Source organism: Eufriesea mexicana, unplaced genomic scaffold (genome assembly GCF_001483705.2).
Source record: "Eufriesea mexicana isolate 0111107269 unplaced genomic scaffold, ASM148370v2 scaffold1358, whole genome shotgun sequence".
In the NCBI taxonomy this organism is placed as follows: Eukaryota; Metazoa; Arthropoda; class Insecta; order Hymenoptera; family Apidae; genus Eufriesea; species Eufriesea mexicana.
The window spans coordinates 857,160-881,468 of record NW_016909491.1 but is presented as its reverse complement, the minus strand read 5'-3'; the positions used below and the strand labels follow the sequence as shown (position 1 = coordinate 881,468).

Here is a 24,309-nt window from a genome sequence, read left to right as displayed (position 1 = left end):
CTAAATATAGAAAAAAATCCATAAAATAAATATAATAAAATCGCATTTATATTTTAACATAATAGAACTAAATTATTACTAGAATATATATATGAAAGTGTCTAAAACTTTCATAAGCACAAAATTAAATTATTTAATTATTATACACATTTCTCAGCACATTAATTAAAAACAGAAATCATATTAAATTCATTTTTTAAATTTAGTAAACTTAGGAAAAAATTGTATGATATTGGAACTATATCATTTGTACATTAACCTCGTCACTTGCAACATTGTCAAATATATCTATTTTCTGTCGATTAAATTACATATAATATTTGAGTAACAATGTATGTACTTAATAACATTAAACAATTAACTTTTTATCATGGTATTTAGTATTAATCATGTGTAGGTTAATAAAAAATAACCCTAGTGTTTCTTCCAAATATGGTATTGAAGCAAGTAAATTTATGAACACCCAATAAATAAATATATTATCGCTTTAAACGATAGATAAAACTTATTTCCGGTCCAATTAAAAAAATTTTTATATTTGTTGAATACAATAGATACGTCTACATCAATTTAATAAATATAAACTATTACTAGTATGGCATTGCAGGTAATGGAATTTTTAATCTAATATAATAATAAAATACTGATTAAACAATATAAATTTAAGATGCACGAATTCAAAGTAGAAATGACGTGTGAAGGATGTGCCAATGCTGTTACAAATGTACTTAATAAGAAAGAAGGTATGCTTTAAAATTTATAATATATCATATTTGTATGTTTGAAATTTCTAATTTAATAAGTGTGCCTAAATGTTATTGAAGTTCAAAAATATCTAATTTGAAAATTTGTTTCTTAGTAAAAATATAATAGTTATTTTAAAATTGCAAAATTTTATTTGTTAAATATTTAAAAATTACTAATTTTAAAATGTTATTTTAAAAGTTATTGCGTTAAAAAAATTTTTGATTTGATATTTATTTTTAGGTGTCCGTAAGGTAGAAATAGATCTACAAGCAATGAAGGTAATTGTAACATCTACGCTTCCTCCTGATGAAATATTACAGGCTATTAAAAAAACTGGAAAATCATGTCACTTTGTAGGAGTAAAATAATACATATAACCTAGATTTAATCATTATTTTTTGTTATATTATAAAATTGTTGTTTTCTTTTATAAAATTATTATGTTAAATATAACTTCTTATATTAAAATTCCAAATCGTACATGAAAAAATATTTGAGGATTCATTTTTATAACACTATATCAACAAATTGATTAAAAAATATGTATTATACTTTAAAATAATAATCCTAAATTATTAAATACAGTTTAAATATATTTTACAAATATTTACTATTTAATTATATAATTGAAGAACTTTATAAATAAAATATAAAAAATTATTTCCTTAATTCTTCTTCTAATACTGACAAACGTTGTTCTAATATAGTAATAGCATCACTTAATGATTGTACTTGTTCATTAAGTGCATCTACTATTTTATTAGAATATGCATTAGGCAATTCTTTAGATAAATGTGATATATTCACAATACGACCTTTTTCAAAAGGTTTTTGATTTCTCATATTTATTACTTTATATTCTATGTCTTTATTAAAAATTCCTGTATCTGGTACTTCACAATAAGTTTTCCCATTTTTTATATTGATAGCATCCAATTTTTCATGTAATGACTAAAACAATAAAATATTTTAAATTATAAGTAAAATATGTTAATGAATAAATATTCATAAATCATTTTATTAAATCGCAAAATTTAAAAATATCTATTACTTCCATTTCTTCTGCTCCTCCAGATATATCATCTTTATGTGATTTATCATCCTTAATATCCAATTCTGATTGTTTAACAGGTAAAACTAAATGTCGTGAAATTTTTCTAGCAATGTCATCTTTATCAAAATTTGTTTTCCACATTAATAATTGTTGATCTGTTCCTCCAGAGGCAAAAAATTCTCCGTTAGAAGAGAATGTTATTGATGTTACACTGGTACCATTTATATGTCCTCTAAGTGTATAAATTGGACGACCCTCTAATAAATCTAAAACCTATCTTACAGTTTTTAATAAATCCAATAGAAAGAAGTTATTAAAATATAAAAAAAGGATATACCTTCATTGTTGAATCATCAGACGCAGTTAACATAAAATTTCCTTTTGGGTGAAACTTTATCATATTTACTGAGCTTGTATGAATTGCATAATGTTGATATAAAGAAGCTGTACGTATATCATATAACTTTACACAGCCTGCTGTGTTTGCAGATCCAATAACAGAATCACTGGGGTGAAATTCCACATGTGTAGAATAAGCTAGTAAAATTGTTTGATTTTATGTTTAAAAATTGGTATTAAACTGTTATCAATTTTTTTAATTTACATGGAAAAAAGTAAAACAAGGATAAAGATAAAAAAATATATATAGTTTTTAATATGTGTATAATTTATACCTTTCACATCATTAAAAGTTTTAACACATTGTCCACTAATGACATCCCATAATTTTATTGTTTTATCATCACTACAAGAGACTATAAGTCTGCCATCTAAAGAAAATCTAACACATCTCACCCAACTTGTATGACATGTAAATGACGTAAGAAATCTTCTTTGACATACCATCCATAATTTAATACTTTTATCATCTGATGCAGTAATTAACTACAAATAAAAATATATAAAAATTTAAATACCTGATAAAAATAAATTAATTCAATTATTATTTAAAATATAAATACCTTTTCGCCATCTGGACTAAATTGTACTGATCTGACAGCTCCCAAATGTGCTTTAAAATCTAAACACTGTCCTGTTACTTTAGGAACCCAAATTCTAACAGATCTGTCTTTAGAAGCACTAGCTATGACTTCTCCCGATGGTGCATAAGTGACATCAAAGACTACATCCTTATGTCCAAGAAATCTGTAAGCTCTTACAGATTCTTTCAAATTCCACGATATTATACTTTTATCTGAACTACTTGATATCAATTGTGTAGTTTCAGGATGAAAACATAAACTTGTAATAGTATTTTCATGGCCTTTAAAGTGTTTTTCTATTGTAGGATCACAAGCAGTTTTGATCATCATTCTAATACAAGAAATAAATTATATAATATTATAACAAATCATTTTCACATAGTTCTGCAAGATTATAAATATTCTTAACCTAAGTGCATTTATTAATACACATATAAGATATTTAATAATATATATGTTATTATAATAATAAAATATATATTTTAAATATAGTTGGTTAAGTTAAAAGAATTGAAAAGAAAAGTAAGTAAAAGAAATGATTACCTCTACTTATTCACATTGGTTATTTTTACAATTGTATTATAATTGTCTTTAAAGATACACTTGTACTTTCTTACATACGCAATATAAAATATTTAATTTTATTAGAAATATTAAAATATTTTGTACCAAGAGTGCTATGCCAACTCACATGTATGTATGAAACATTACAAGATTTTAAACACGTTCAATTTAAAACGAATTGTGACTACGACAATCAATTAAAGCACTGTATCACAGGAGGAAACGCGCGAAATTTAAATAGTTACTTTAACTATAATTAAAGTACGTCCTATGTAAATGACATATATCATATTATTTAAATAAGTAGACAGTAACAAAATAGACATTGTCAATTAAGTATGATTAATCAAATACTTTATTCGATTTTTTTATTTGAGAACAAGCTTAAGAACGAAACGTTTCTCATGTTGACAATGAGTACGATAGGTAGGCTAGTTAGCAGGGTAGAATTAGATCTTTATTTGGAAGATACATAGGTATTCATAGGATAGTTGAACATAACTGTAGATGGAGGTGATTAAACACAAATGTACAAACGAAATACAATACGGTACTCCTCATCTCGTGTTTGGCGGTGTGAGCGTGGCTTTTATCAATGGCGCATTATTCAAATACACCTTCTTTGCCGCTAGTCAGTAATTGTACACTCGACTTACATGCTAAAGCTCCGCACTATCGCTTCTTTTTTTTTTTTTTTTAAAATAATCATATATATTTTGCGATAAAAAAAATCAGGTAATGTTGCTTCATAAACTTGACATTGCACTGCAATCTCTTTTACTTGGCCAGCTGCATAGGCGACCGTAAAGAATTTTGGAATCACACAGAAAAAACAGGGGGAGCGACGTAATTAATAGCAATCATGAACCGTATTTCATGAAAAACATTTTTATGTATTCATGTATTACGTTAACCTTTCATTTTTTCCAACTACTAAATCTCGACAACTTTAACTTTCTAAATACTTCATAGATTCATAGTCCCAAAATGGCATATGAAGTCAAGAAGATATATAGCACTAGAAGGCATTACTCACTGTATCCTCTTTTTTCTGGTACTTTAAAAAATTCTCTAGAACGATGCGCCGCAAGACAAAGAGATGGTCGTGCAGTTCATCTATTCGTGTAATCATTTTAACGTTATTCGTTAAATATATCCTCGTGTCTTTGCGTGAAATGCTTGTATGAGTTCTCATTTTTTTTTTTTGTATTTTTTTATAATAAAATTATTTTTCTAATCTTTGTTGATCAGTTGTTGTTGCCCTGTGAAAACTGCCTTCTGTCACAACATAATAATACTTGCATGGTGGGTTCACGCTTCTAAATTTGGTTGATCTTTTCTTATATCACAATGTTACATCTGTATAACTTTTTCGTTAATGTTAATAGATCTTTCTTTTGATAATTGTAGATACCAAATTCAAATGCAAAATTTTTGTATTCAATGTCTTATTTAAGAAATATCCTAAGCCGTAAAAAGTATATTAAAATATGATTTTTTAAAAATCAATTTCCTTTTTTATCACACTAATTAAATACAATACTTTTAAATGTAAATATATAGATATCAATATTTCTTTCTTTTTTGTTATTTCCTTAATGTGTAGAAATATAAGTAATTAATCATTTACAAGAACTATGAAATAACAATTTGAAACGTTGAAATTGCTAATTTACATATTAAAATTTACGTATATGACTTGGAACCAACCTCCGACCAAGTGCTTATACGTATTAAAAATACGACTTAGGTTTCTTCGCAAATAGACAAATGAATTATGATCTTACAGCATTATTTATGTTTCACTGTGCATTACTCTATCGCATTTTTATTACTGCTGCGTATGGGGTTTACCACGGGGCGCATAACCGCCTCGATTTCCACCCCTTTGGCCACGAAACTGTCCTCGACTACCTCTATCCATACCACGCTCACCACGTGGACCTCCTCCTCTTGATCCACCACCTCCTCTTTTATAACCAGAATTATAACCACTATTTCCTTCGCTATTTCCCCAAGATCGTTGTTGATAACCATTTTGGTAATTACTATCATTACGATAGTATGTTCCTAAAAATAAAATTATTATTTAATCAAATGCATTAGATTTTTCTGTTTCTATAATAACTACATATTTCATACCTTGTCCTCCGCGTCCATTTTGTTGGTAACCACCGCCCCTACCTCTTCCATTGTATCCATTAGAATTGCCTCTTCTTCCACCCCTGCCTCTATATCCACTACGCTGTTGATCACCCCAAGTTTGTTGGGATGTTTGTTGTTGTGTTTGTTGTGAATCTTGAGCAGATTGTTGTGATTGGTCTGTCTGATTCCAATCATTAGTCTCAGTCATCTGGCACCAATCTACGGATTCATTAGGTTGTTCTAATTCTGATTCTGGTGCTGCTGTTTCATCTTGAGTATCTTCACTTTTTTCCTAAAAAAAATTAATATTTAACATTTTAATCATTGTAAAATATAATATAATATTTTATTTATAATATAATATCTTAAATATATTTCAGCAGGTTGCTGTTGACTTTCTTGTTGATAATCAAAATTCTGAGTTTGTGCTTGTTGCGATATTTGTTGTGAAGGAGCTTGTTGTTGTTGTTGTTGTTGCTGCTGCTGCTGGGGTTGCTGTTGAAAATTAGCAGGATGCTGAGGACTATACTGTATATTTGGTTGCTGATGTGAAGGTGGCATTGGAATAGGTGGAGGAGGATTAGGGTTAGCAAAACCAGGAATGTGAGACATATCCTGTGGTGGTTGGTGTTGATACATAACTTGTTGTGCTACTACTGGTGCATTTGCAAAGTTTTGATTTGTAAATGTTTGTGAAGGAATAGGTGCATTAACAGCAGCAGTAATGTGTGATACAATGGGTGCTTGCGATGTAATGTCTGGTGAATCAAGTTCTGATTCTTGCAAGAAAAAGAAATTTGGTGTGCCTATGACATCATTAATTCTAGGAGCTTGTGGTGGTTGTTGTTGAGTTTGTTGAGACTGCTGTTGCTGTGGTTGTGGTTGTGGTTGAGGAACAAATCCTGTTGCATTTGTGTAGTAAGATGGTTCAACTGGTGCAGCTGGATGTGGAATGGGTTGTGCAACTACAGGAATGGGACCAGAAACTGGAGTAGTGCCAGAAACAACAGGAAGAGGAGCGACTTGTACTGGAAAGTTAGGAATTGGAATTATGGACTCAGGTGGAATGTGTCTGTCATTAGTATTGTATTCTTCATTGACTTGATCTTGCACAGCAGTTTCAGTTATTTGTATCTCTGCAACTGGCTCTGTAATCTGTAAACAATTCAATAAAGTAATTTTTTGTATTTTTAGCTTTTTGGTTATATTTTCTTTGATATAAATTAATTATAACAATTATAAATATACACAAATGACCTACTTCTTCTACTACAGCTTCAGTTTCATGAACTTGATCAAAATAGCCACACTGATTAATAGAAGTAATGATTTCCTTTAATTTGTTGTAGGTTGTACCAACAACTTCTCTTTGTTTTCCATCAACAATAGCTACATAATGTTCTGCTACTTTCTGCACTTGTTGAATAAATGTAGGTTCACCTTCTTCTCTATGATGTTTCATTATAACTTCATTGTACAAACTGTCCAAATATTTTAAATCTTGTTCTGATAATTTTACAGCACCATTTTTTCCAGCAAGAAAATCTTCTCTAACAGATTCCGTACCCATGTTCATTAGAGCATCTTGTATAAGAAGAACTTCTCTCACCTTAGATCATATTTTATACAATAATACAAACATTTTATACAATAATACAAGTTGTTTACATTAGAAAACCACGTTTGATTTACCTTTGCAATATCTTGTTGCATTCTTTCAATAGCTTCCTTCCTTGCCAACTTCTTCTGTTGTTTAACTGCATCATGTGCAATACCAACAATTTGTTTATATAGCTCCTTTGTGATATCCAATGTTTGTAATACTTCATCATATTTGGCTATAGCTGTCTTTTGATCTGCATTTAGTTCCTTTCCATTCTTCTGCAGATCCCTATATGATTCTAACTTTCCCTAAATGTAACATATGTTATTAATTCTATTATGTTTATAAAACACAACAATATGATTAATAGAATAAATCAAATATAATGGAAATTTATAACATATATAAGTATATTATACGTAATTAAAAAACACACACAACAAACAAATAGGAAAAAAATAATTTATACCAAGAATATCAATTTATTATTACATTTACTATATTTTCCAGTGATATGCATACAATATATTACGTATACTCTATATGTCGTGTACTACACGCATACACATAAATTCTAAAATAAAGGTAATTAATCCAAACAAAAAATATTAATTTTTACATAACTATTAATTTTAAACGAAAATTTACGTATATAACTATTTATTTTTTGCATAAAAGTGTAAATTTGGTTCATAATTTCTGATAGAATTATATGGTTCCAGAAAACTGATTCACATAAGTATTATAAATGAGGACAAACAGAGAATCTTTTATGCATTAAAATGCAGTTCATATATTTAAATTTTGTATTTTGACTTTTAATACTTTGCCAAATAGAAAATACCATTATACAATGTAATTTACCGGTAGCGGCTCGAAAGCGTGTCACGTAAAGTTTTGTGCACATCTTTAGAAGATACCGCCATGACACGAGATTCATGATTGCAAATTTAGGCATCTAATTGTACAAAGAAAAATAATTCTGCTTTAACTCAGTTTTAATGAAAAACTTATAATACCAAAATGTAATAACAAGAGTTAGTTCATCATAATGTAATCATCAGATACCTACGAAATCTCAAGCGTGAGCACATGGCGTATCCAATCATGGCGGATTGCACCGTAAAAGCCATCAACTGACAGATAATTTTCTCGATATTATTTACATGTATATTGTTCAAATACTTACCTTACGCTTTTCAAGATTCCGTATCTTATGTTCGATAACGACAGTTGCTTGGCGTATAGGATCTACGGTCTCCGTAGAGGCCTGTTTTTCTAGTTTAGGGTTGGCAGAAGGCATCCTTCACGGGCAACAAACGCGAACTGGAAATCAGAATATTAACGCTGTTGCGGGGAACGGGGAAAGAGAAGCGATCATAAGCGCATGCTCATTTTCATTTTATACCTAACCTCTACATCAGTGCTGTAACTATTTTTTCTAGAACCCTTTGCATCAAAACTATGTAAACTATAAGATAATATGTGTATTTTTCATTATCAATAGTGCAATTCCAGGAAAACAAAAGAAAAAAATATTAATTTTCTTAAAAAAAAAAAAAAAAGTGTTTATGTGCATATACTTTGTAATTACAAAACATAAAATAAGTAGTCAAATTTTTCTTTTCACACGTTATAAAATATTACACAACATATAAAGGCATAAAACAAACAATTGAAGTAGTTTTTTATAATGACAGACAAGTTAATACACAGTTTTTTTAAATTTTTCATTTTATTGAAAAAAGATTAATAAAAACATAAATTATCTAAGTAATATTTCGCTATCTTCTTTTATCATATCTTCTTTTTTAAATCGTAATAACAGAAATACTGTAACCTCATGATTAAGAAATTATACTTGATCTTCATCATGATTTAGAAAGCAATAAGTTTACAATTGAACAAATAAACATACATTTTTCCGTAAAAAAAAATACAATATAACAATATTAACTTCTATATCGTTGATAATAACGTTTTTAAGCTAGCACTACATATAATAATTTAATTCATAATTTTTCATTCTATCTGTTGTAACAAATGATTGATGTTATAATAAATTTTCAACTAAAATGATTAGACTTGTATTAATTGAATTTGAATGACAAATGAATGAATATATATAGTACTAGCTTAATTATCGATATGAAATATTGCATGGCACATTTGCTAGAAAGAAAATGTTTTGTAACTGCGTACATTCCTTTATTGTTTCTGCGTCAATGATCAAATGCCCGCATTTTTAGGTTTCAAGTTAATAGTTTTCTCCAATAATTTATTATACAACTCGGTAACCCGACAGTAATCACTAATACAATAATTTCAATTCATTATAGCATACGAAAAATGTCTAAAACTCTATGGCCTTATCATAGCAGTCACCTGTTCTTACCATCGTATTTTTATAATTTACAAATATAATTTGATATATCATCTTTGAAAAATACATCGCGCCACACACGCATATCACCACTCTCATTTTTAGAGAATATTTTTTTCTTAACAAAGCTAAAAACGGATCAAAAACTTAAAAAACTTAAGATTTAAACAGATAATAATCATAATAGTGAAAATGATGACGATAATTATTTTAACATAAAAATAATAATATAATTTTAAATATAACATTTAACATACAGAAAAAATGTTAGCAATGATTATTGTATTCTTAAGTTTTTATCAGCTATTGATAAATATCTGTAGAAGCGCCTTGAAAGCCAAAATATATTTATATCTTAAAATTTTTCGTAAATTTTATAATGAACTAAAATTTATGTAAATTTTAGATTAAATTAATGTAATTATCAGATATAATGAAAATTTATTGAAATTATTAAATCTTTAAGTGAAGAAAAATATATTAGAAATTTAGACGCTTCTAAATAATTAAATAATGAACTTTTGATTCAATTTAATATGTCCTTTATTAACAATTTGTTTACTTTTCATTGATTATTGTGTAAGATTTGAAAAGGAAGATATGATGTAAATTCTGATTATAGGGTAAGTAGTAAAAAATGTAATTTTGCTCAGTAGATCAGAGACCTTAAAGCACTGACGTTACCAGAATTTCTATGAAAATAGATACATTTTTTTTATGTAATATTCACTCATACTTCATACATAATATGCGCATGTTATTAGAGTCACAAGATTATTCACAAAAATAAATAATCTAAAGTGATGTTAATAATCTGTTCATATTTTGTAAAATAAAAATGGAATTACTTTGTAAATGTTATTTTAAGATGGAAGAACTCAGAAACTTGGTACTGAATTATTAAGCTGTTACAATGGAAGATATAATACATGTAGTTGATAAAGATTGCATGTCAACACATGGTGAATCAAAGGTGCATAGGACGTATTCCTAGTCTTATTAAAAGTATTTATATATACAAATGTTCTACAAATGTCTTCTAGTAAGAAAACAATGCATATTCTCAAAATATTGCATTCACCATGAAACATTTTATTAAAAGAATGCTATATCGGAACACTTTTGAATATTTTTAACGTATTTTATACGTGTTAATTTTGTAATTGTATGATCTGCTTATATACAAATTAACAAGAACATAAATATCGTTTACATTTGTTAAATCATTAAAAAAGGATAGACGTAAGCTAGTTTATAAAGAAAATGCATGATGAATTTTAAAATTACAATTAGAGGAACAAACAGTATAACAGTTTCTGCAATTTTCAGTGAACAGACCTTCAGAGTTGCAGAGAGTGTGATGTATGTAAATATATTACAGAAGGTCGTGACGATTTATAGTCTTATATCACTTCATATTTTAAAATCATTTGTCTTTCATATTTCTTTTCAGATCTTAACGTATCAGACCTCGTTATTATGTAAAATTATCACGATACAAATGCTAGAACTAAATGTCTATGCACACAAACATTCGTAAATCTCTATTATCATGCTATTACAATGGCAAAGTTTGGGCTCATTTCTAATTTTTACGTAGGGATGAATATTTTACATATGCCTGATATTTATACGCAAATCACTTTTTACTTACCTCGCCGTTTACTACTTGTTATCACTATAACTACAATTTCTTGATTACACATTAACATTTAACTTCACCATTCGTCACAGCGTGTTGTATTAATTAAATTTAAATATATACCATCCTCAAAATACAATAATTCAATTGTTTGGTCTCGAGGCTGGTATTATTTTCATGTCCATTAAATCGACACGCCAATAAACCTGTAATGGTCTGTAGGCTTCGTATGAAACAGAATCAATTTCGATTATTATAGCATCACTAAGATGATATACTACTCATTTGCACGTCGCAAGACACTGTTTCAGAACTGTCTTCGGTTTTCTGTGTAGGCACCTGTGAATCCGAAATATTAGCAGTCATTTCAGTTGTTTGTATTATTGAGACACTTTCATTCATTTCTTTTGCACTATTCGCTGTAGAAGATAATGTTGACTTTGAACATGTCTTTGTCCTAACTTGGTGTTCCAAATTATCTATCTCTGCCCAGATTGTTCTAACTTCTTTAAATAACTGAAAAAGATTACATTTTTAAATTATTTTAATTAATCTTTTTGCAACATATAAATATTTTATTACTTACTTGATTTAACCATGTTTCATCTGCTAATAGTTCATTCAATATTATTGTGGTATCTTTATGAGGATCTGCTACTCTTTTATCTGCTACCCTTCTTGCACACTCCAAGAACATCAAATACTTCTGATGTGCAACCTTATTGTACAAAGCTACCTTTGCTTGACACACTCGACATAATAAAAAATCCTAGAGATGAAATGATTAATTTAATTATAGGAATAAGTTTCTTAATAATATTTTCAAAAAGTAAGCAACAACTAAAAAATAATTTGAACAAAACCTTTTCTTGAGGTATCCTTGGATCAGGTGGAGAACCTTCCAATGTAGTTGCATTATATGGTTGACCATATAATAGAACTCTGGCATGAATTTTAGATTGTTGACACCCAGCACATGATTTTCCCTTATATTCCGTAAATGGTAAATCTTTAAGAACATTAAGACATGGCCAAGTTGATATTGCATTTATAACATTTGATCGCCATTTTGTTGTGGACAAAAGACGTTGTTTCCTTTCTTCTGTTACTTCGTCGACAGTTTTAACATTTGATAAGAAATAATCATCTATTAAAATAAAAAACAATTAGATAATGATGTAAATATGTAACTATAAATAAAATAAAATCATTTTAATATATGTAAAAATATTGAATAAAAATTGTACCTTGCTCTTGAAATATTTCTGTAAGAAAGTTAGAATCCAAAGCTTGTGAAATCAATGTTTGAATATATACTTCAAAATTATCTTGATATTTTTCAGTGTCTTTCATAGATTTATCAATACATTCGCTAAAAAGTAAAAATGCAATAATTTCTTTATTTACTTTTTATATATTAATGAAATAAAACTTACTTATCATCAACAATCATTTCATCTCTTAAAAATTCTACTACAGTTTCTGTTTTGCCTTGTTGCCAAAACTTTACTGGAACTTGCTGATATATGTGTCGATTTTGCGGTGCCCAACCCGAGTACTAAACATATAATTGATATGTTGAAATGGAAGTAGAAAAAGAAAGAAAATATAAGAATTTTATTGAAAAAGATATTATGTATTACCGTAGATATGTTTCGATATAAAGTCTTGCCATTAGATTTAAATGGTTCATACTTCTGCAGTAATGTTTTGCCATCTATTCTCCAAAGCGGAGGATATTCTTCATCTAAATCTGCTTTAATTACGACAAATTCTCCAGACTGAAAAATATATAATAAAATAACGATTAAAAATTAGATAATTAAACTATTTTATAAAAATCCATTGATATAATTTGGTAATATCACATAAAAAATTTACCACATCATCTAATTCATCCTCAGAATGCTGCATGCAATACACAAATAGATTACAAATACAATATATATATTACAGTATATGTTGCAATACATTGAGCTTCAACCTGGTTACTGTACAGTAATTTCACTGGTTACAGTAACTGTAGTACAATATTAGTTACAGTAACTTTTACTATACATATAAAATAACAAATTAAAAATTTTAAATAAATCGAAGATACAAATAATTAGAAATAATTAGAAATCTAATATAATTACTTTTATCTCTTATCACTTTTAAACTTTTTTTTGAATTGTGATTTCGTACTCGGATGACCAAATTTATTATTTTATTGTATAGATAAATTGAAATTAATAATAGAATAATAAAATAATAAATTATATACCTTAAATGGTGAAATATCAATGTCTTCATCACTAATAGATGCTAAAAGCTTTTCATCTATTTTACAAGACAATTTTCCAGTAACATTAGAAGTTTTGGATGGGGTTTCATGTTTCTTTCTACTTGATTTCTTTGAAACAATAACTTCACTAGGAAAATAATCATCTTCTTCCAAAACTTTTCTACTTTTTTTGGTAATAACAGGTCTCCCACGTTTTTTCTTCTTTTCTTCTTCATCTCCAACCAACTTTATAGCAGGTGTCCAAGCAGGATCAGAATCAGAATCACCCTGTTCTTCGTCATTATCAAAATAATCTATACCCTGTTGTCGATCTAAAAATTGTTTCACTGATGTTTTCTCCTTTGCTTTTCTTCTAGATGTTTCGCGTCTCGGAGGTAAAAGTAAAGGATCTACTACATAAAAGAATGGAAAGATATATTTACATACATACATACAAACATACAAACATACATACATACATACATACATACATACATACATACATACATACATACATACATACATACATACATACATACATACATACATACATACATACATACATACATACATACATACATACATACATACATACATACATACATACATACATACATACATACATACATACATACATACATACATACATACATACATACATACATACATACATACATACATACATACATACATACATACATATATATATATATATATGCACTGACATAAATATTTATTAAATTACAAAATTCAATAAAAAGTAAATAAATAACATATATTACCTTCTTCATATTTTTTGGAAGTTTTACCAGTTGTAGAAATTGTTGCTGCTTCTGCTGCAGCTGCAGCTGCAGCAGCTCTTCTTTTTCTATCTGTTGGTCCTCCAGGTTTAATTGGTCTTCCCTTTTTAGATTTACCTTCTGGTTTTATAGTTGTTATTTCTGTTACATTAGAAGTATTTGTATTCATTACTTTTTTATCGGATTTTTTAGGAGGAAACAAAAAATCATCATCACTAGTAAAACCATCATCACTTGAATCAAAATTCTGTTTCTTTCGTTCTTTAGGTAAAGGAAAATATCGTGGATCATTAGTATAATCAATTACTGGCGTTTCTTTAGGTGGAGGTGGCTTCTCTGATTGTATTTTCATTGTTTCTCCATTTGTTGAACTTTCTAATGATCTACTGGGTTCTACAGGAATATACGGTTTTGACCTACTCCAAGTTGCTTTCCTACCACCACGTATGGCAGGTGGAGGTGACGGTTCCCTTTCACCTTGTAAGAATTTCAAATAACTTGTCATAAATCCTGAATTAGGATCTTTATTAGATCGTTTGAAATCTTTACTTAAAGTGCTCATAGTTTGAATTGGTTGTTGATTTTGCTGTAAAAAACCTAGTTCTTCTTCAATATTAGGAACAATTACTTTAGGTTGATTATCTCTGATTTCTTGATTATAATTAGCATTTTGATTTGTTGTATTCTCACCAAAACCAATAGGAGTAATTTCAACAGAAGATTGAAATTCATGTGAATGATGATGACTTGGTGGAATATGAAAAGGAGGGAGATATGGAATTGGAGGCGGAGCATGATGGTGTGGCACCATCAAAGATTGATGTTGATGTGCTGGAGTACCAACAAAATTATTTGTATGATGCAAGGTTGATTGTGAACTGAAAGCACCTGATGCACTAGGAAACATTTTGGTAGGGGGTGGAGGTAAATTCCATCTTTCAAAATCGAAATAACCATTTTGTTGTTGCTGATTTGTATTATGATGCGCAGGTGGTGGTATCCTACTTAAATATTCTGTCATTGTTGTTGCTGTTCCACTTATTTCATTTAAAGAATTATGTCCACTTTTTTCTAAACTCTTTCTTTTTTTATTTGTAGTATCTGCTTTGCGTCGGTCCTCTACTTGTTTTTGTTGTTCAGTTGGAGCCACAGGAACAGTAGTTTGTTGTTGTTGTTGTTGTTGCTGTTGTTGTACTTGGCAAGAACCTTGCTGTAAAGTCTGCAAATTCTTCACTATACTCATAGGATCTCCTCTACAACTACTTAAGTCTTGTAAAGTCACTTGATTTGACTCAAAATATGATTGTTGTCTATCAGAAACATTTAGTACTCGTTGTACTTGTTGCTGAACTGGTAAGGTTTGAGGATTTATTTCAGGATTTCCACCAGTATATAAAGTAACAGAAAATTTTCTATTAGTATTTGGTTGCCGATTATCATTCTCCCAACAAATTTGTTTCTGAGTTTGTGAAAAATCTTGTTGTTGTCTGTCATAAGTTTTACTATCTGTATTATAGGTGGTTTTATTTTCAGCAGCACCCAAAGCTCTTGTGATAACTGATGAATAAGCAACTTGACCTTGAGATGCTGGCCGTGGTACTGTAACATCTAATGGTGATTGTGGTGTAACTTGTTGTTGAACAGTTCCTTTATATGGTGGTCCACTTGCACATTGATTTCCGTTTTCTGCATGTTGTTGTAAAGGCGAAGGAGAAGATATTGTAGCCATTGGGCTATTATACATAGGATAAGCAGGGCTTGGAACATGTCCCAATGGACTTGCTTGTGAATGTGCTTGCAATGGACTTGGTCTTCTTGGTACAACAACACTACAATCTGGTCCATTTTGTGTCGAATTGTTAGAAGAATAAGCAGAATCAGTAGAAGTTGCAGATTTTGATCTTCCCGAGTGATGATATTCAGAATCAGCCGTAGATCCTAGATAGTGTCTATATGATGTTTGCTGCTGTGGTTGTTGTTGATTTAAAACATGAAATTGTTGCTGCTGTTGCTGTTGTGATTGTTGAGAATGAGCATGTAAATTACTATTTGATTGAGTTCTTTGATTGTTATTAAGTTTTGCACTGGTATTTGTACAATTGGTATTATTTCCGGCAGTATAATTCAAACTGCGTGAATCCATAATAGAAAAACTGATAGGAGATGATTGGGTATTATCATGAGATGTTTGTTCATTTCGTCTATGTTCATTATTATGTGTATTTAATTCTGGATATATTTTTGTCTGTGCTTTAGTTTGAATATTTTGTTGAGATGTAGAAGTTGCTTTATTTGGAGGTGAAGCAAAGTTTCGAGTAGATTGTTTATCTTGAACTTGTGAAGATACAGATCTAACAGATGTATTTAAAAATATTGTTGTTGATGCAACTGATCTAGCAGGTGGTTGTGGAATTCTATACTCTTTACTGGCTGCATTATTTGTAGTTGAAACAATGCATGATTGTTGATGCTGAAGAGGAGGTTGTACCTTACCATTGGGTGTTTGATTTCCATTACCAGTAGAATAATTATTTGTTAATGTTTCAGAACTAAATGTAGTAGGTACTGGTTGAAAAAAATTTTGATTGCTATTTGTTTGTGACGTAGAAACTACTGATTTGACATTTACTGTTGGTGATTGAGGTCTTACATTTATTTTGTTTTTACTATCTGGAAAATTGGATGATTTAAATTCAGCAGCAGAAACAGAAGGGGTAGTTAGTTGAGAATTTAAATTATTTATAGTTTGTGTTGTAGCAAAATGAGAATTAAATGTATTTTCATAAACACCACTTGTTGGTTTTGTGGTAGATGATGGTCCTGGAGATGAAGGAACAACACTTTCATGAGGCAATATACCAAATGGGCTAGGTAATTGTGCGTTGTTCTGATGAGTCCAAGCCAATGTAGATGTAGTAGGAGATGTTGCTGCACCCTGATGTTCAAAAAATATTGGTTGATGTGTGGAACTATAATTTTCTCTTAGTACAGGGATATCAGACTCTGTTGTAGTATTTTGTTTTGTTACTGACACTTGTGCTTGAGCAAGAGCTTGTCTATGTTGAGTAACATAATGTGCTTGTTTAGGATTAGGGTGGTGAAATAAAGGTGAGAATACATCATATCCCACAGGGGGTGTAGATAGACACCCCCCAGGGTTAAATGGAGATGGCTGTCCCGCCAGAGTTGCTGTTGTATGAGCTGCTTGTAAAAGTAATTGTGATGTTGTTGAGGGAGCTGCTTGACCAGCAGCTGTTGCTAAATGATGAGATACAAAATCACTGTTTGTGCTTGAAGTTGTTGGTTGAAATGTACTGGTTGCACTACTTGCAGCAAGACGATTATATGATGCATACCATGGACGAACGGGATCCATTACCCAAGCTTGGCACAGTAGTGCCTAGCCTGCTTGGTCCACGTATAGCAGGCTTTTGTATGTACAAATATTACACATATAGTTTCTGATATTCATAACACAACTTTCTGTCAAAATTTTTGTACGTCCATTTCTTGTATATAAATAGAAAAAAACTACCAAAAACTTTTTCACTCTATATATGGTTTATAAATCTTCATCCAATAATTTGGGCTGACAATATGATATAATAATTCTGCCATCTTTTTCTGAAAAAATATATGACTTTTTTATACACTTCAAAGAATTATAAAATAAATAATGTATACACTTATTTATAATATCTTATATATCAATATTATATAAGATGAAGTCTAATTATTTAATTTTTGTTATTTAGAATGATGATATGGTAGTATATTATAATTAGCAATTAAGTATATTGCTAATAAAAAAAACTTATGACAGAAAGAATAAAACCACTTATACAAATACTGTTAATATAATGCAGAAGATTTTATGAAACCACTTTTAAAACTTTTTAATGCACTATTATAAAGTAGTTAAATAATATATCACAACAATGGATATGTATATTGTCAAATTTGTGATCACAATTTTTACTTCTTTACTTGAAATTACAATTAAATAAATATGTAAATTAATAAAATAAAATTACAATATCATATAATTATCTACAATTTAATAACAAAGATACTCACTTTTTTCATAAAATCCTTAATGCACCACACAACACAATGTGTGCTACCAAGGATAACAAAAGAACCAGATATGAGCTTTAATATATTGCACGACCTGCACCGTTTGGAAATTGTAGATACAGTGGTCTAAAAAAAAGCTAACAACAAATGTGTGCCGCTTTTGAAGAATCGAAGAGAACTTAGTGTAGCGTCTTTTCATATCCTATTGTACTAAGGTCCTTAAATGTTTTATATGTGTATAATCGCTTTTTATTAGGGATAATGAAATCGCCACATTTTTTACCAGAAGTAAATGTTGAAATTATGATTTTACCTTTAATAACAAACAGCCATATGTCTTGGCTACCAATTACATTTGCCGGTGTATAAGATATAACGTCTTGCCGAATAACACAATAAATATGGCTACACACACTTGGCCAATGCACGACACACGATCGGCTGGCACTGTGATTGCGCTCACATGATTTAACCATTCGAAGAAAAGTGTACATTCCGGATACACCCTAGACTCAGTACTCGCACACACACCGCGGCGAGTTAACTTCACATGGGCTCATTTATCGCGGGGAATCGAACAATATTACCCCGCAGTGCCCATTACAGGCCGCCATTTTAAACGAAATCAACAATAAACTGCGCCATCTATTGACTATAAATTACAGAAAGAAATCAACAGGCGGGATTTTTCAAGGAAAGTAGGAGTGAATATTTTTGCCTATCTATGTATAATCTTTTAACTTTTCTACAATATTTGTAATCAATCTCATTACTTATAAAATAAACATATTAAAATATCTAACATAGATATATAATTACTAATTTTACTATTTAAAAAATTCAATGGTATTAATAAAGAAAGCTTGTAATTTAATAGGATGTTATTAATTCAGTACTCATTCATAATAATAACATTTATTGTAATGATAATGTAAGAATATATTTATAATTGATATTATAATAATAATCATAGCGTAATTTTCGAGTATGATCGCCAAGTTTTTTACTGGTTGAATTAGGTATCACTTGTCTCAGTAACTGCCAAATTATTGCTACTATAGGGAAAGTGAGCAGGCAGTATATGAAATCTCATGTTGCAACTTGCTTTACTCAATAATGTAAAAAAAAATAGGATTCAACAATTAAGACACTTAGTTGAGTATATCGCAGATATCGTAGAAAGTATACTGATGCCACTGTGTATTAATAGTTAATGAGTTTCCGAGTAACAAAATTTTGTTTCATTGAAAATGCAATTACATTATACAAATTACTCTTTTAGGCATTGTATAAAACATGCCATTCATTTGTATAACTATGACATATCAAATATAATGTTCTACATTTATTAACATGAGTAGAAAATGATTGTTATGCAGAAATAAATATTCAAAATGATGAAATTTGCCTATTTATAAATCTTAATGATGCAGTGGCGTTATCACAGCTACTTTGATATCATACAATAGATATTTCTCTTAACATACATTCGTCTACATAATTATATAAATTTTAGACATTCCATACGTAATCATAATATTTTCTGAAACTTTATAAATATTATAACTTCTCTATTCTACATATAATATTTTTTTTATGAATTTAAATTCTTAAAATTTTTCCTTAATTCCATCATGATGTTAACAATTGATTAATATAAGACGTGCAACATGATACATAATAACCTATGAAAAGTAAATAAATAAACTATATGCTATATTATGAAAATATTAATGAAATGAAATATCTTTTACAAATGAATTAAAATAACATATTTATGAAAATTTTAAAACAATAATAAACACGATTATGTAAGAATAAATAAACAGTATGTGGCAGCATAGGATGCATGACACGATTCAGCTTTGGTTTTTGTGAAATACACCCATATTAATCCCTAATTACGGTAACATTATAAAATGCAATATATATAGGATGACCATATTGCTCTGCTTTATTCACGTTGTTTTTAATTGTACGACAAATTATTCAATGGCTACCTCATTTGCATCTTACGTTGTTGCCAAACTGCGAATTTTCTATATGCTGTATTTAATAATTGATTTAAATGGCTTGTCAAATGTTGACTAACAGCAGAAAAGTCTCGTTGAACACGATCCTAGAAAAGTAAATATTTAGGACATAAAAATTACAAAAATCAATATATGTAAAATATATAGAATTTTATAAACTCTAGAAACTTTAGAACTTTAAAAAAATTTACTTCAAAAGGTTTTAGTTTGGCAGAGTGAAATCTATGCAACGCTTCGTGCATTCTAATAGCTTTTTCCTCAAGTTGTGGAGTTGTAGGTGGAAAACTACGCCAAAAATGCCTTAAAAGCTCACATGTACACACATATACATTACGTAATTCTTTTTCTAAATCCTTTGGTATTAATTCTGTAATTAAAATAATTGATACACGATATATTTTCAACACTTTAATTTATAATTAGTAATATATACTTACGTCCAAGACTTTCTTCCCGAAAGCCTTTCATTAAAGAACCACCAGGAGTCAATTCTCCTAAGGCTGAGACCGCTGCAGCTGGACTAACTAACGATGTTGCTAATTGCCTTGGTATAATATTTCCTGTTAACCAACCACCTGCTTCCTTTTTTAATTGATTTAATGTCATAATAAGTTCTTCAGACGACGGTTCCGTATTACCATATCCTGGCACTGGACCATGTAAATACCTATCTACATGATTCAAATTTAATGGTGCACTATTATTTGTCTTTGTATCATGAGTGGTATCGAGATCATCATAAATTAATTTCTCTTGTATTCTAAGCTAAAAATAAAATATATACATATTATTAAATGTTACTTTACATATAAATATAATTTGCATTATAAGCTTACTTTTTTAGTCTTTGGTCGTTCATCTAACTGATTAGAGAATGCTGAAGTTTTACTTGCTGATGGTGTTGATCCATTTAATTGTGGTTGAATGGACTGTGTAGTTTGTTTGGCAGTGCTAGCCTTTAAAACCATGATGCTGTGTTGATTGAATCTCTTAATCATACTCTGATGTACTATATTTCCTGAAACTTTGTCAGATTTACTAGGTCCATTTCCATAATTTTCATCTAATGTTTGATCCTCAAAAGAAGTTATATCCACCAATGGATCATCAATACCCGATTGAATATCTTTCTTCAGTTCTTGATCATCTATTTTGGCACATTCGGTAAAAAGATCCTTGGTCCCTGCATTGATACGATCTCGATGAAAGTAATGTGATTGAAAGAATTTTGTCCAAAAATCAGATTCTGACATTTTATGAGGCACATTTTCTTGATGTTTTCTTTTTACTGCTGGATAAGTCTTAAATATACATTCTATAATATCAACAGTTAAATTATATTTCAGTCCATTACAACCATCAGTTTGTGGTTTTATATCAGCCTATGTATAACATATTTAATTATCAGTCAATTTTATTTCTCTATCTATCAATCAATTTATATTTCAATTATAAAAAGCTCTTACCAGAAAAGCACTATTTACACCTATTTCTTGTCTTTGACCTTTTTTAGCTTGGGTATATTCTGCAGCATGTTGTGACCAAAATTCTTCAGATGAAATAACTTGTGTAATAACTAAATCTCTGTACAATTGAAGCAGTACAGGATTTTCTTGAAGCATTCTATTAAATATTATAATATACTTTAATGCATGAATAATACAAGAAATTACTATAAAGTAGAAGATCTTACCTATTTTTTTCTTCTAATTCTTTATTTACTTTTCTTTTAAATTTTGGTAATAGTTGTTGAAGTAATTCTTTTACATCATCTCGATCTTTAATTTGTGCCTCTTGCCCATTTCTGTTTACGAAATGAAATGTAGATGATGAACCATCATGTAGTACAACTTGTAACTGTATTTTTGATTTTCCTTCTGGTGATATCTTTTGTACTATAAAAAAAAGTATAATATAATACAATACATTAATTTAAAAAAAAAATATATTTAATATCACTAAATATAATTCTCACTTTTTTATCATTTTTCAATTATATTATTCTTTTAAACCAAATTAAACTATAAATATATATTTAATATAAGTTAATATAAACATATAGAATAATTAAAATGTTATTACATCAAAAACAAAAAATGTAGTAAATTTATAGCAAAGTGAGTTTTCTTCAATAATCTTTTTATTGAACATTATTTTGATCATTACACGAATGTTCTTACACTTAATGTCAGCATATTTGTGACTGACTGATACAGTATCCCTGTTATCAAGCATCCAGGCTATTCTTTCATTCATGACATATAAAGTGCCATCTCCTTTTTTATAACGAACTTGTCCTACTTGCATTAGAACATCTTCTGATGATGTAGTCATGGTGGATGTAATGTATAATATAATTCTTCTAAAAATGATAAATATAATCCTAAAAAAATATATCCAAAAATAAATACGTTATATCTACAAACAATATACAATCTACAATATATATTTACATATATTATCAGAATAATTATATATTTCAATGTTTATAAGTTTATAACTTTTTATAAATGAACATGAATATTCAAAAATAAATAATTTTATTTTAGATTTAAAATAATATTATTTCTATAAACTTCAATGTTACTTCAAATTTTGTTATATCATAAAAAAAATTTATTTTTATAAAATATTTCATTTGTATAAATATTTAAAAAATAAATATTACTATAAGTAACAATTTCAGTATAAATAAATAACCTGTTCAATCAAAAATTAAGATAAATTATTGTACAAAATACTGAAAGAAACTATACATAATACGTAATTATATTTTTTTACCTTAATTAAACTGTAATTGTATTTAATGAAAATTTATATACTTAAAAAAAATTATTCCTGTGAAAAGTGTCATTAAATTTTAATTAACATAACAGTGAAATTTTATAATAGTAAACAATTAAAAGCATTAAACTTTTCGATATTCTAAATGTTTGTAACTTTATTTATCTTCATAATTTTTGTATAAAATAACGTAACATATTCGAATTATACAATTTTAGATAAGATGTATTAATATATAGGAATTAAGATTTGTTTGTCACTGTGCGTCCTTGAATGCTACATTACAACGTAATGACTTAAAAAAATCTTTATTGATAACATTTTATAACATAAAGTTACGCAAAATCGAATGTAGTTTAAAAAAAAATAAGATCTTCGAAAATTCAGAAGAAATGCTAAATCTACATCCCGAACTAAACACTGATGCGATATTACTCAAGACTCACTTTTTGATTCATTAATTATGGTTATCGACACAAAAAACGCTTTTTGTATAGTTCAAGGCACAGAACGCGTATTTCTTAATCGTTGGAATAGTAAATCTAACTACAATAGGTCCATTTACCGGTGGTAAAGTGCGAAAAATCGTGGAACAATGCAGAAGCCCGTTGGGCGGCACGGCCATGTGCAGAAATACACATCGGTGGACGCATCGCGAAGCAAAGACGGCTGCAAACGAACCGTCGGTACGAACAGCACCATCGACCTGCTAAGACTACCGCACTCTGTTGTTCGACTAAACTTCTGTAACGCTTCCTGTTATTAAGACATTCCTTTCTCCTTTCTTTCTTACTTGAATAAATATTTTAAATGTAATTATATACTATATTCATTTATTTTAATTCTGTGTTATTAATACGAATTTAAATGACAAATAATGATATTTTTTTCTACAAAAGTCATGAATTTGACTCAAACAGCGTAACTTATATCTGTGCAATATAATATAAGCATGCGTAGTTACATGAGGGCGCTGAAATATACCAGATTTTAATAATTACAAAATATATCCATGAACATATGTACAAGTACTCAATGTATTATATAAATTTAAATTTTCAGTTAATTAAGATAAATAGAAATACAAAATATATTTTCTTATCATGAAAAAATAACGTTTTATACATCATAATAAAAATGTACACAGAAAAGATGCCCTCTATTCTAATTTTATAGAACAGAATGTAAATTACAGTACACTGATTGGTTTCTTCTTATTCACGTGATT

At 28.8% G+C, this 24,309-nt stretch overlaps 5 protein-coding genes across 7 annotated transcripts; 1 reads left to right on the top strand and 4 right to left on the bottom strand.

Annotated features, from left to right (window-relative positions):
• Positions 1-494: 494 nt before the first annotated feature.
• Atox1 (Antioxidant 1 copper chaperone) lies at positions 495-1,115 on the top strand. The gene is made up of 3 exons (XM_017900868.1): positions 495-607; positions 668-743; positions 988-1,115. Exons 1-3 carry the CDS (start codon positions 596-598, stop codon positions 1,113-1,115), a joined length of 216 nt encoding a protein of 71 aa, XP_017756357.1. The 5' UTR covers positions 495-595.
• Positions 1,116-1,404: 289 nt separating this feature from the next.
• Poc1 (Proteome of centrioles 1) lies at positions 1,405-3,114 on the bottom strand. The gene is made up of 5 exons (XM_017900870.1): positions 2,764-3,114; positions 2,476-2,686; positions 2,139-2,338; positions 1,799-2,074; positions 1,405-1,698 (listed from the first exon to the last, which is right to left on the bottom strand). Exons 1-5 carry the CDS (start codon positions 3,112-3,114, stop codon positions 1,405-1,407), a joined length of 1,332 nt encoding a protein of 443 aa, XP_017756359.1.
• Positions 3,115-4,030: 916 nt separating this feature from the next.
• On the bottom strand, positions 4,031-8,417 carry Capr (caprin family member). Its single transcript, XM_017900815.1, has 6 exons — positions 8,286-8,417; positions 7,186-7,404; positions 6,755-7,102; positions 5,869-6,648; positions 5,491-5,785; positions 4,031-5,418 (listed from the first exon to the last, which is right to left on the bottom strand). The coding sequence occupies exons 1-6, from the start codon at positions 8,397-8,399 to the stop codon at positions 5,180-5,182; spliced, it is 1,995 nt and encodes a 664-aa protein (XP_017756304.1). The 5' UTR covers positions 8,400-8,417; the 3' UTR covers positions 4,031-5,179.
• A 2,643-nt stretch (positions 8,418-11,060) lies between these two features.
• Positions 11,061-17,697, bottom strand: LOC108548124 (uncharacterized). Of its 2 annotated transcripts, XM_017900927.1 has the most exons (10): positions 14,170-17,697; positions 13,388-13,800; positions 13,003-13,029; positions 12,765-12,902; positions 12,558-12,679; positions 12,369-12,493; positions 11,985-12,268; positions 11,708-11,890; positions 11,403-11,637; positions 11,061-11,337 (listed from the first exon to the last, which is right to left on the bottom strand). In XM_017900927.1, exons 1-10 carry the CDS (start codon positions 17,561-17,563, stop codon positions 11,306-11,308), a joined length of 4,953 nt encoding a protein of 1,650 aa, XP_017756416.1. In that variant the 5' UTR covers positions 17,564-17,697; the 3' UTR covers positions 11,061-11,305. The 2 variants fall into 2 exon arrangements, with proteins under 2 accessions (XP_017756416.1, XP_017756417.1); XM_017900928.1 differs by lacking the exon at positions 13,003-13,029.
• Positions 17,698-20,103: 2,406 nt separating this feature from the next.
• Tfb1 (transcription factor B1) lies at positions 20,104-23,799 on the bottom strand. 2 transcript variants are annotated; one of them, XM_017900848.1, is made up of 8 exons: positions 23,647-23,799; positions 22,478-22,680; positions 21,991-22,192; positions 21,764-21,920; positions 21,134-21,679; positions 20,735-21,062; positions 20,489-20,664; positions 20,104-20,383 (listed from the first exon to the last, which is right to left on the bottom strand). In XM_017900848.1, the coding sequence occupies exons 1-8, from the start codon at positions 23,781-23,783 to the stop codon at positions 20,261-20,263; spliced, it is 1,872 nt and encodes a 623-aa protein (XP_017756337.1). In that variant the 5' UTR covers positions 23,784-23,799; the 3' UTR covers positions 20,104-20,260. The 2 variants fall into 2 exon arrangements, with proteins under 2 accessions (XP_017756337.1, XP_017756338.1); XM_017900849.1 differs by lacking the exon at positions 23,647-23,799 and adding an exon at positions 23,528-23,590 and having other exon boundaries at positions 22,478-22,659.
• Between the last annotated feature and the right edge of the window lie 510 nt (positions 23,800-24,309).

Excerpts from the sequence above, each read along its gene's own strand:
- Capr (XM_017900815.1), bottom strand. The coding sequence starts at position 8,399 with ATGCCTTCTGCCAACCCTAAACTAGAAAAACAGGCCTCTACGGAGACC. Across the intron at positions 7,405-8,285 it reads GGAATCTTGAAAAGCGTAAG|GGAAAGTTAGAATCATATAG; the intron begins GTAAGTATTTGA and ends TGTTACATTTAG. Across the intron at positions 7,103-7,185 it reads TGCAACAAGATATTGCAAAG|GTGAGAGAAGTTCTTCTTAT; the intron begins GTAAATCAAACG and ends ATATGATCTAAG.
- LOC108548124 (XM_017900927.1), bottom strand. The coding sequence starts at position 17,563 with ATGGATCCCGTTCGTCCATGGTATGCATCATATAATCGTCTTGCTGCA. Across the intron at positions 13,801-14,169 it reads TTCCAAAAAATATGAAGAAG|TAGATCCTTTACTTTTACCT; the intron begins GTAATATATGTT and ends TCTTTTATGTAG. Across the intron at positions 11,891-11,984 it reads CAAGGATACCTCAAGAAAAG|GATTTTTTATTATGTCGAGT; the intron begins GTTTTGTTCAAA and ends TTTCATCTCTAG.
- Tfb1 (XM_017900848.1), bottom strand. The coding sequence starts at position 23,783 with ATGGTGCTGTTCGTACCGACGGTTCGTTTGCAGCCGTCTTTGCTTCGC. Across the intron at positions 22,193-22,477 it reads CAAATATGCTGACATTAAGT|TACAAAAGATATCACCAGAA; the intron begins GTAAGAACATTC and ends TTTTTTTTATAG. Across the intron at positions 21,063-21,133 it reads AACGACCAAAGACTAAAAAA|CTTAGAATACAAGAGAAATT; the intron begins GTAAGCTTATAA and ends TTTTATTTTTAG.
- Atox1 (XM_017900868.1), top strand. Across the intron at positions 744-987 it reads TGTACTTAATAAGAAAGAAG|GTGTCCGTAAGGTAGAAATA; the intron begins GTATGCTTTAAA and ends ATTTATTTTTAG.
- Poc1 (XM_017900870.1), bottom strand. The coding sequence starts at position 3,114 with ATGATGATCAAAACTGCTTGTGATCCTACAATAGAAAAACACTTTAAA. Across the intron at positions 2,687-2,763 it reads TTAGTCCAGATGGCGAAAAG|TTAATTACTGCATCAGATGA; the intron begins GTATTTATATTT and ends TTTTATTTGTAG. Across the intron at positions 1,699-1,798 it reads GAGGAGCAGAAGAAATGGAA|TCATTACATGAAAAATTGGA; the intron begins GTAATAGATATT and ends TTATTGTTTTAG.